Raw genomic sequence first — 12,942 nt, 5'->3', positions numbered from 1 at the left:
TGCATTGCTGTTGAACAATGCATAAAAACTTATTCTGGAATACATGTTCTAAATTGTTAACTACATTTCTAGACAAAAAGTAAAAAAAAAAAAACTATTTGAATAATTTCTAAATTTCTACTTATTTGTCTGTAAAGTGGATTTGAAATATTTCTACAGATTTCCAATCACAGAGCTACAAATAACTTCCAAATACTGACTGGGGGCAGATAACTAATAATATAAAGAAGCAATATTAAAATGCTGATATAAATGAAAATATAAAGGAGGAATGTTAAAACAGTTTGGGGCTCTTAAAATTAATATCTATATTTTTTAATGTGCATCTTATATAAAAATCATTTGAAAATTATAAGGGAAAATATTTTACCAAATACAATATGTGCAATGTGTATCGTCAATAGTCAAAGATTTCTTACAAAAGTACAAGAAAATAAACTAATTCTCAAAGAGAAAGATGGGAAAGAACATGGAGAGAAATTTTTCAAATTAAATTATACACACAAAACATTAAAAGGAAAAATATATTAAAATTCAGTAATAGTAGCAGTGGTAGTTGTTCTATACATCATCAATTTTCATGAATGAAAAGTAAAAATAAAATCAAAATAGTAACTTTGGAATCTAGTTAAAATGCAGTGAGACAGACACATTTATACCTGTGGCATTTTCAACTGAAATATGTCACATGACATGATGATATTCTGGGAGTTTCCACTTTTAATATGTAACAGTCAATTAAAAGTACTCACATTCAGTAGCCTGAATATTATATTTTTATGCAGCAATCCTAAATCTTAACAGGAATACAAATAAAAATGTTATACATGAAAAATTATTTGGACATTTATTCATAAGAACAATAAATATAGTCTCTAATCATAAGAGTAGGTTGACGATAGTGGAATTTTGATGTATTGTTAGACTACTTCCTACATTACACAGTGAAACATATTTTTTCAAGAAATGTTATCAAGTTATAATGATACGCATGACATTGAAAATATAGGTTAAATTAAATAATTTTCTTTGTATACTGGTAATGGGATTATTTTGTTGAAAGAAAAAATAAACATTTGTATAAAATAAGTATACCAGAATTACTATGGTGGTGGTTGGAAGGAAGGTCTGAGCTCATGCTGAGGAAATGCAATAATGAATAGAAAAGATATTTACTTCAATAATGAACAGAAAAGATATCAGGTGATGAATTCAAAGCTCAGTATTAATGTGCAAATATTTAAAGGAAATGAAAGACCTTTCAAAACAGTATACAGTATTTGTAGTTAAATATAGTACATGATTTATCAGTATAGAGCTTTAGGTTGTTAATGTGATTGTTGATTTTTTTCCCTCAGTACCAGTTATAAAAATGACTAAGGTCTGCCTGGCCAGAACTCTAAAATCCCAGAAATCCTTTATGAAAGATAACTTAGTGAATATTAATCCTATGCAAACTAACTCAAAAAATCATCCTAGATGTAAATATATGCTATGGTGCGATCATTCACCTATAGACAAGAGAACTGATTTCATGGTGTGTTAGTTTGTTTAAACCTTTGTGTCACCAAGTTTTACAATGGATCGCAGACCAAGCTACATATCCATACTGAGTTCTGCTCCATTTAGCATGTAAAAGCGAAGTGATGTTTGGAAAGCAGAGACAGTGAAACAGATATCTGGGAGAAGAGCGTTCCAGCCACAGGAAGTGTCGAGGACAAGGTGTGCCTGAGGAAGGAGCACTGGGGACATGAGATTTGAGTGACGGGGGCAGAATTCAGAGCAGAAGCGCTGATGGTGGGAAACACTGGACAGAACTAGGACTGACCTACACTTGCGGTGACATGGGGAGCCATCAGTACAGATTCTATACTTAAATGCATGTCTAGGTTAAAGTGAAGGAAGGCAAGGGAGGAAGCTGATGCACAAGGTCTGGGACTGTAGCAAAATTTTAATGACCGTTAAATGGATTGTGACCTATTTTAATTTGTAACAAGTATCGATTCTTAGATATAATTTGAGAAAAGAGAGAAAAGTATAACTCATTGGCTTAGTTATTTTAGGTGGCTGAAAGAAAAAGCAATTGAATTAAAAATTACACCAAGCAACACCCAGAAGAACTAGAGGGATAAAGAAACCAAAAACAGAAAATATTTGAGTGCAAGACTGGAAGAGACTAAAATTGTAAATAAAATAATTTTAAATGCTTATGTATGGATATAAAAGTGTCATATAAGAAAAACAAATAGGAAAACGCAGTGTTTTTGCATATGTATTTTTTTCCTGGGGTCTCCTTTTAAAATGCTCAGAAATACAATGTTTTTAAAAGTCATTACATTAAAATGACAGTGCAGAGAAAGGAAAATGATAAAACTAAAGGAAGACATTGTAGTATAAGGGCAGCAACAAGTTTAAGCCAGTTCCATTCACTAGAGCAAGGCTGAATAGCCAAGTTCAACATTTTGATCCAAAGATTCAGTGGTGTTAGTTTCCGCACCAAGGTTATCATGAAAAAAAAAAAGTAAAAGTAAGGTGTTTGGGGTGTAGGAAATGTAGTATCTAAGTAGTGTCAATGAAAATTCAACTAACAATCAAGAAGAAAAAAAAGGAACTTTATTCAAGTCAAACTAAGCATTTTAACCTAGGAGGCAGACTGTCAGGAAGCTCTGAGAAATGTCCTGCCTGTCAGACTTCAAAGACCCAGTCATGACATTTTCAAGACAAAGGATCACACATCAAAATGACATGCTTATACTTTACATAAAGCTCACCAAGAATACATAGTCCAAATAAACGTGAACAAACCGAGCAGCAAGAGGCCATGAACCCCTTCAGAGTTGGGAAAGAATGTTGTCTTTTTAAGAAGTTACACTGTTAGCATTGGAAGAAAGGAAAAAATAAAATAAAATCTTATCTTTGAGGAGTTCTGAAGTCCTAAACACAAAGAGAGAATTTTATGTCTAACTTTTCTTATCCTGATTTTTAAATATAAATTTTATTTTAGCATTCCCCCTCTTTTGATTATTAACGTTTCAATAAAAAGTAGAATCAGCAAGTTGATTTCCTTTAGTGTCCACAGTGTCATGTTTGGAATGTCCTGATGTTTTAATAATTGCTAACTGTTTTGGCAGTTGTGTGACAATGACTAACGCTGCAACCTGTTTTCCATTTTTAATAGATTCTTCTGAATAGGTTCAAAAACCTCATTGTTTTCATTGCACTCCAAAGTTGTGAGCCACTCCAGAGACATAGCAACCGTCAGTATAAATATTATCTGTTCTTTAGCTAGTTGGCAAGCTCGATGAAGGCAATTAATTTGCCTTGTTGTGCTGACTTTGTTTCTGGTGACTAAGAGATTTTAACTATGTCCATGGTGGATATTATTGCACATCCAGATCAGTAACATCCCTGCTCATCCCTGAAGTAGGACCCAGTGTAAATCCAATTATATCAGCCTTATCAATAGAGGCTTTTTGTAAGTCATTTCTGAGGGCAAGAAGATAATCTGTTAACAAAATGCAGTCATGATTGTTTTCTTCCTGTGATTCTGGAAGCAAAGTTGCAACTTATGGTTATTATGTCAAACCAAGGTGATATTAAATACAGAAAGCAGCAACGCTTCATAAGAAGTTAGTCGGCTTAACAGAATTGTGCTGAGTGTGGTGAGAGTTTCGAAGAGACTTAACTGAGTGTGGAACATAAATAGTTAAAGAAGCCTTTATTACTGTTTCTTCAGTAATCTTACGTAAGGGAGCCATTACTGAAATAGCCTTTATGCAAAGTGGAAGACTTTTGCTATGGAATCTAATTTAGTTTTGGAGCATAAAGCAAGTTATCCCCACGCATTTTTGTAGAAGCATAAGAATAAGACAATAGCTGTCTATAAAAGAAAAAAAAATACTTTAAAACAATATGATTAAAGACCTGAGTATAAAGCAATTGTCAAAGAAATTTGGCTACTTCTGTGACATACAACATTTTGAGATAATAACTAGAATTATGACTGACAACATACCAGGACATTTCAAATCTTAGAAATGTCATACAATTTTTGGAACCTTTATATTAAGGATATTTACCCATAGAACATAACTTAATAAGGTTAATGTTATTTATTTGATGATATTTCCCATGTAATTTAACAGAACAAATAAGCCTAATTAGTTTAATCTCTCTCTTTGAGATATCCAGGGGCCCTCTGAAGTATCCCCAAATTAGCTAAAGGACAAATGAACTTCATTTAGAATTTGATTTGAGAAAGTTTGACAAAGATATCAAAGGGTTTTAATGTTTGGCCAAGTAGGATCATATGTCACTGTGAAACATTACTTATTCACTTAACCAAGTGACAATAAAATATTTCAAAGGCAAACGCAGAAAGTTACTAATAAAGAAAATTTATAATTTGTTATCAAAAGCAGATTCATATTTAAAGAAAAATTTGTCCTCTTAACAGAAAAAAACAAATTCTAGTTTTGCACCTTTTCACCTTTAAATATTAATAATAATTCATTTAATTGAATTCAGTCTAATCCTCGTCCTGACCATGCATAAGACTATTTTCTCAGGTTCTGTTCTTAAATAGAAATATGTCATTTCATGCTACAGTCTTTCAATAAAGCACAAAATATATTTACTAATAGTTTCAAACATATTTAGTCTCTCTGTAATAAGAGGTCAAATGTAGGTAAACAAAACTTTGCAATGAATGTTTCAGTATTTTATTATAAAATACACATTCGATGAATTTCCATTTTTACTTAATATAGGAGAACTCTAAAGCTTCAAATACCAAAAATCTAGAGAAAGTATTTTTATGTAGACATATCATAAAACATAATTTTTCTTATAGAGTTTACATAGAAACATTTACCTCGAAACGTTTACCTCATTAATCTCTATTTCATTGCATATGAAAATAATATCATAGCAAATCAATTTTTTGACAAATTTTGTAACAGATAACACGAGCTTATTGACTCTCAGTAAACTAGACACAATAAAATTGTTACACTTAAAGTTGATGACTCAAAAGACATGTTTATATTATTTAAATCATCAACTTAAACTTATTTTTATTCACTAAAGTTTAATCCTAGATCACATTATTCCTTAAAAATTGGGGCTAGATTAATTTACATTTAGAAATATTTGATTTGTCCTGGGCATAGATCCACAGGGGACCTTAATTCAAAGTGACACCTGCACCCCCATGTTCACAGCAGCACTATTTACAATAGCCAAGACATGGAAACAGCCTAAATGTCCATCAACAGATGGCTGGATAAAGAAGAGGTGGTATATTTATACAATGGAATACTACTCAGCCATAAAAAGTAATAAAATTATGCCATTTGCAGCAACATGGATAGACCTGGAGAATGTCATTTTAAGTGAAGTAAGCCAGAGAGAGAAAGAAAAATACCATAGTGATATCACTTATATGTGGAATCTAAAAAAAAAAAAAAAGCCAAACATTTACAAAACAGAAACAGACTCACAGATATAGAAAACAAACTTATAGTCACCAAGAGGGGAAGGGTTTGGGAAGGGATAAATTGGGAATTCGAGATTTGCAGATATGTATATCTGCAAATATACATGCAAAATCTGTATATATGCAAATCTGTATATATATAATAGATAAATAACAAATTCATACTGTATAGCTTAGGGAACTATATTCAATATCTTGTAGCAACTTATGGTGAAAAAGAATATGAAAATGAATATATGTATATTCACATATGACTGAAGCATTGTGCTGTACACCAGAAATTGACACAACATTGTAAACTATCTTTCAATAAAAAAAATATATATATATATATATATATATAAAAGAAATAACTTTATTTTTGAGTGCTTAACTTTTATATCAATTAAATAGAGCTCTTTTACAATTAATTTGGTAACACCATCTCAAGGTGGGACATACCATATTTATAATGTACACACAGCCACATATACCTCCCAATGGACACAGACATCTCATTGTTTTCCTGCTTGAGCTTTAAAAGGCCTCTTTTTCTTTTTTCCTTCCAGTTTTCAGTTCTACTAATTGAGCCAAGGCTGTAGTTTCAGGTGATATGGGCTGTTTTCAGATTTCAATGATATGAATTACAACTTCAAATTTTTTCCTAGGAATATTTTTGTTCTTTCAGGGTCAGAATTTTGGAAAGATGTTTCCTCAAGATAGCTTTCTGTACAGTTTTGGAATGCCAAAGGAGCTCCATCCTGGCCATTTAAGAGTTAAGAGAAGTGCTTACAAGCATTGGCTTCATTCCAATTGTACATAAAGCTAGCTGGGGTTCCAGTGGGTGGATATCAATCAGGGAACTGTCAGCCTTTGAGATGTGGTTTCTTTCTCAGTTTGGTAACCTAATTCAGATATGGTACACACAGCTTCCTCAGGGCAGTGTGATGGATTGAGCGTGTGCTGCTTCGGCATGTAGTTCCCCAAGGAGTTACCCTTGGATTAGTTCGACTCTCTTACAAACCTCAGTTTCTCCTTCCAGCAGAAACGGCTCTGGGTGCTTGGGGCACTAGATGATCAGCCTTAGTGTGCCCCAGTAAGCAGAATTTATTTACTGGTTGTAGTGGGATCCCTTGCAGGATTGCTGCACATCACAAAGATTGATCCTCAGACGCCTCTAGTAGGTCCTCAGTCACCTAAGAATGCCTGATGGTCAAAAGGAGCAAGTGTCCCTTTTTGTCAGAACTGAGCAGGCTCAGTGTCTCATTTTCCTAGCAAACAGTTTGTTCAGACCATGTATACATAATCTGTTCAATTTAAGTTTAAATTTTAAAAAGGCCAGCCAACCCAGGTCACTCCGAAGTCCCCCTCCAGGTCCTTGCCTGGGAGTTTCCCCCTAGGCTTATACCTGAGAAATGTACCAGTAACCCCTCAGAACTCCAAGCACCAAGAAAAATGGCTCCAGTAAAATTCAGGATGTCATTTAAAGTAATGACGTCCAGATATGCGGAGAAATCACCAAAGCACCCGAGGAATACTAAGAAAGGGATAAGGCTCAAAGGGCCCATGCTGGTACCAAGCAATGGTTCAGGATAGACTCCAGGCTGTTCTCTGGTGGAGATCTCTGATATCTTGCAGACTACGCCAAGAAAATGTCAAAAATTCAATTAAAAATCAATTTAACTGAAAAAAAAAAAAAAAGAATTTTATCAAGCCAAACCAAAGATGGTAACCTGGAAGACAGACTCTTAGAAAGCTCTGAAAATGCTTAGAATTTGAAGACACAGCCATATACATTTTACAGACAAACGATCATACATAAAAAATGATATACTGGTATTTTACATAAAGTTCACTGAAGACACACAGTCCAGATAAGCATGTATAAAGTGAGCAACAGGTCACAGAGGCCCCCAGCAGAGTTGGAAAAGAACACTATTCTTTTAAGAAGTTACATTGCTAGAGTCAGAAAAATAGAAGGGGAAAAAAAAAAAAGGTATTTTTAAGAATGACCAGGCACTGCCATCATTGAGGAGTTCTGGTTCAAGTGTAATGCAGATGCACACTGCACATTTGGGAGGGAGGGAGGTGGCCCAAACAAACACACAGAGACAATTTTATTTATAATTTTTTGTCCTACTTTAAAATACAAATTTTATTTCATCAGTGGGAGAAGAAATAGAATATCACTGAGGAATTTATAACTGAGTAGTTAGAAGAAAAAATAAATCAATACTTAAAGTGAATTTTAAAAGCCCAAAATAGGACAAAAGTAGAAAGAAATAAAGAAAAAATTAAAGTAAAAGGAAGACAATAAATGATAAGAAAGAAGGAGGAATTGAAGACAGAGGAAAGGATAAGATGAGAAAGAAAAAAAATTACACAGAATCTTTAGTCTTGTGTGATTTTAATATATTTCAAACAAAATTAAGCATTCCTGCTGAGGGTCTGTTCTGAATTAGTACTTTTGTAGAAGTATTCTCATCATCTTCAGACATTCTTAATTTCTGAATGACCTCTGACAACAGCAATTTGACCACTGCTTTAATGACTCCACTCTGAAGCTCACTAAAAAATATTTAATAAGCAGGACCAAAAAAAAAAAAATCTTCAAGTCAAGTTATAAGATTTGTGCAACCTCATTTTAGCCATAAATACTTTAAACATAAAGTATACTTTCTGGAATCATAGTAGAATGTGCTCTTTTGTGTGACTGCCCTGAAAATGTTGTAAGATCGCGGTATATTTGTAAACAGTAATGGTGAATGTAAACCATTCATGATTTCAACTGAATAGGACATTGTGTTATGAAAATAAAGCTGGAAAAAAAGAGGCACTTAATTTAAAATTGGAGAAAACACTCCCACACTTGGCACCTCCCATGGTCCCTGGGAGGAAATATGGGAGTGAAGAAAGTTTTACTTAAATTTAGTCTTTCTTGGTATTTTACATGAATAACATTTGAATATATAATAGTGTGAAAATACAAACAAACAAAAAAAGGAAAATAAAATAGCATTCATGTTTTAATATGCGTTCCTGAATTTAAATTTCAATACGTGAATTCAAATGGTCTATTTTCCACTAAAATCTTGATGTTATAATAAGTGAATAAACAGAAAGCCACAGCTTGAATGTTTTCATGGAGTTGTTGTGATACGTTCGTAACAGAAAGCTAGTAAGGGCAGGTAAAACACCCTTCTAAGTCATCTTTAGTCTTTAGTCTTCAGGGGTTTAAGGTTGCCTTCTGATCCCTCAGGGAATAAACGCTCTCTCATCAGAACCCCTGGTCAATTCCTTTAGTTAATTTCTACCTCGATTATATGACTGTAACTTCATGTGACGTGTAAGATCATTAACCGTGAACCAATGCCACAGGCTGAAAGTACAGCTTAAAGCTCAGCAACCATGCAAGCATTGTAAAGCTACTTGAGCACTCCTGGTCATGCAGCAGGCAGCTCTTCTTGAATAAAAGCGTCATTTGATGGCAGACACCCATGACTATCCTTTCCTTACACGTTTATAGAGACACATGCAAAAGGTAACGGGAAAATGTGCCCTGTCACACCACAGTTATTGGGAACATCTCTTCTCGTGTCATGTCTGACTGCAAGGTCCAAGGAATTGGAAGAACAAAATCTCTGTTAATTTTAATACATTAATAAAAGCTCTTCTTAATCAAGAGCTTTTCTTCTTCTGGAAGAAGTTGGGACGTTGTCAGCGGCATCACTGGGAGAAACTTGCACTAACTGGTAAGAAAATTATCCAACCGATTTGTTTCCAGGACCAAAATGATCAGAGAATGACGATGCTACTTGTTCTCTGAATGCCTAGACAACACCACGGTCACTTGGTTTAAATGAGAGCTAGTGTCATTAAGAGGCTCATTTCATGGCCACAGACCGGCCACTGCTGATGTGGCGGTTTGAGGGAATTGTGTAAGTGGGCTACCACACAAGGCACAGATCTGTCGTAAATAGGTCAGGAAGTGTTACTCTTGGTGTCTTATATTTCTATTATGAACACTTCTGCCTAATATCAACTAAAAAGTTAGCACCACAGTGTGACATTAATTCATGCTTCTCCCACATTCTGCCTGGAATATATTCTGTATCATCTTTCATTTGACAAACCCACACATTATTATCTTTTTGTCTTATTTTGTTACATTTTTACCATTTTTATTTTATTTTTCTCTAGGTCTAAAGCCGTGTTTGACAAACAACTTCTGGAGTAGGAAAAAAAAGAAATGTTTTCCTTTTTACCCCTGTACCTGTAAAATATGTTAGCTGCTTCACACACAAATTTGTCTCAAAGGGCGTAACACCCGTCTGTTAGATTCCTAAAGCACGAAATATGGTAAAACTCTTTTCTGTTTGATTTCATTTTCAGCCTCTCCTAAACTCTCCTTAATATCAATCATATTTCCGTCTGCTCTCTGTTAATTTTATAAGAAGGGAAGCCTGTATGATGCATTTTCCCAGTTACTCTGATGAATTATGCCTCATTCAGGAATAAACTATATTAAGAGTTAAGTAAAGGTGATGGCTACCGTATCTGAACAAACTAATTACCAGCGTAATCTTTACTTTTAACAGATACAAATCAGCATGGCTGAGAAAGTAACAAATGTGACCAGACTAAGGGAATTTTTGCTCATGGGACTCCCTGATGACCAGGTGCTACAAACACTGTATGTTACATTCTTCTTCCTGATTTACCTGGCAGCACTGATGGGCAACCTCCTTATTGTCACCCTCACCTCCACTGACCAGCATCTCCAGTCCCCCATGTATTTCTTCCTAAAGAATTTGGCTTTGATTGATATCTGCTATATCTCCGTCATTGTGCCCAAATCCATCATAAACTCTCTGACCAAAAGCCATTCCATCTCTTTCGTGGGATGTGCCTCCCAAATTTTTCTTTTTATTTTTTTCGCTGGCGCAGAGTACGCCCTCCTTATAGTCATGTCCTATGACCGCTATGTTGCCATCTGCCAGCCTCTGTACTATGAGGCCATCATGAATAGAGGCACCCGTTGGCAGATGGTGACTGCGGCATGGTCGAGTGGGTGTGTCTATGGATCCATTCACGTGGCAGGTACGTTCTCTGTCCGCTTCTGTGGGCCCTACGTAGTGCATCACTTCTATTGTGATGTCCCGTCGCTGCTCACGCTTGCTTGCCCTGGAGAGCACACGCTAGAATATGCATTTATGATTGCTAGCTGTACTTTGGCCTCTGTCTGCTTCCTTTTCCTGATTGCCTTTTACATCTATATTTTCTCAGCTGTCCTGAGAATTCCAGCTGCACGAGGCAGGTTCAAAAGTTTCTCTACCTGCATACCACACCTCGCTGTGGTGACCTTGTTTCTCTTTTCTGGTATTGTCACTTACTTGGGGACCGGCTATAAATCGGCATCATCACTAAATCTTTTCATGTCTGTGTTATACACTATGGTACCGCCCAGCCTGAACCCTCTCATCTATAGTCTGAGGAACAAGGCTGTGAAGGCAGCCCTAGGCAAAATATTGCTGTTAAAATGTTACCAAAAACATAAATACCCTGCTGTCCCTAAGCCACCTGACAGACACACTAAATAAAGCAAGTGGAACCATTTCTTGAGAGTTCGATCTATTAACATTTTATTATGTTCTCTATTTCTCCAGCAACAGCTACACCAGATTTATGTATTCTGCAACTTCATATCCAATAATACATGCTTCTCGTATAAACTTGAGGAGGGCTTTAAGAAACACAAAATGTATTGAATGCCTTCCATCATTAATTTCACATCACAAGAGTCAGTTCAAGTTATTCTAATGGCTTCACTTCTTTTGTCAATACCATCACACACTACTTCTTTACATGATTATTTTATTTCTTCAAAATTTACACATTATATTTTTATTTCCTAACACTGTATTTTACTACTTTTTGATAGAAATTATCAACAAAGGGAATCTTTCTTTTTCTTGTCATCATGATTTTTCTCTTTTCAAAAACTTAGAATAAAAATAATTTTACCCACTTAGTCTTCTGTTTAAAACATATGCATTACCTAGAAAATTATTAAGTAGCTATAATCAGTAATCAGCCATAAAGAAGAATCTTACGGAAGGTGATGGCAAATGACACATCTCTCACCACACGTTTCTGGTTAAAATGTAATTCTAACAAAAATAGTTTAATACCTTTTTCAGTCATGAGAAAGCTTGTGTATTATTTTATCACCCTATTTTTATTTATCTTATATATTTTCATATTCTCTAAATATCATTTCCTGTTTCCATGGATGCCTTTTCTTACTGTATTTGTGTTTTTGCTTCCCGTTTCTTTCCTTCCATTCTTATCTCATTCCCTTACTTCTTATCCTTTTACTCCCATGATCACAATCTCTCTTTCTCTTTTTGCACCTTTTCTTTCTACCTCTAAAAGAATAGGACGAGCCGAACGTCGCTCTGTGTGCCTTAGCCAAATAAACTGAGATGTGGAAAAGGGCTTGTATCACATCTTGAGTACACGTCTCTCCCCAAAACCCAAAGTCTATCTATTGCTTTACACTTTTTAAAATTTCTCATCTTTGTTTATATCACATAACTTTCTCTTTTAACAAATTAAGTCTATTGATGAGTATTTGCTGTGAAATAAAAACATAATTTTCACTAAAATTTTATATTGAAGGAAATACATGTTCCTTTATCAATATTCAAAAAAAGAACAAAGCTGGAGGAATAACCCTCCCAGGTTTCAGACAATATTGCAGAGCTACAGTCATCAAAACAGTGTGGTATTGCCATGAAAACAGACATATGGATCAATGGGACAGAATAGAGAGCCCAGAAATAAACCCACAGACCTATGGTCAATTATTCTTCAACAAAGGAGGCAAAAATATACAATGGAGAAAAGACTGTCTTTTCAGAAAGTGGTGTTGGGAAAACTGGACAGCAGTGTGTAACTCAATGAATTTAGAACACTCCCTCACTCCATACACACACAAAAAAAAACTCAAAATGGCTTAAAGACTTAAATATAAGACAAGACATTATAAAACTCTAGAAGAAAACATAGGCAAAACCTTCTCTGACATAAATCTTAGCAATGTTCCCCTAGGGCAGTCTACCCAGGCAATGGAAATAAGAGCAAAATTAAACAAATGGGACCTAATTAAACTTACAAGCTTTTGCATTGCAAAGGAAACCATAAGCAAAACAAAATGACAACCTCCAGAATGGGAGAAAGTATTTGCAAATGATGTGACTGACAAAGGTTTGATTTCCAGAATATCTAAATAGCGCATACAACTTAATAATAAAAAAAAAAAAAAATCCAAAAATGGGCAGAAGACCTAAACATCCAATTCTCCAATGAAGACATACAAATGGTCAATAGGCACATGATAAAATGCTCAAATCACTAATTATCAGAGAAATGCAATTCAAAACTACAATGAGGTTGTGACTCAC

General features: G+C 34.7%; 1 protein-coding gene across 1 annotated transcript; it reads left to right on the top strand.

The window, feature by feature from the left end:
- Window positions 1-10,086: 10,086 nt before the first annotated feature.
- LOC105068155 (olfactory receptor 14A16-like) lies at window positions 10,087-11,076 on the top strand. Its single transcript, XM_010953948.2, has one exon. The coding sequence runs from the start codon at window positions 10,087-10,089 to the stop codon at window positions 11,074-11,076; it is 990 nt and encodes a 329-aa protein (XP_010952250.2).
- The last annotated feature ends 1,866 nt before the right edge of the window (window positions 11,077-12,942 follow it).

The sequence above is a fragment of the Camelus bactrianus genome, chromosome 3 (assembly GCF_048773025.1).
Source record: "Camelus bactrianus isolate YW-2024 breed Bactrian camel chromosome 3, ASM4877302v1, whole genome shotgun sequence".
Taxonomy (NCBI): Eukaryota; Metazoa; Chordata; class Mammalia; order Artiodactyla; family Camelidae; genus Camelus; species Camelus bactrianus.
The sequence above is the reverse complement of the archived record's forward strand: the minus strand, read 5'-3'. Positions and strand labels throughout refer to the sequence as shown.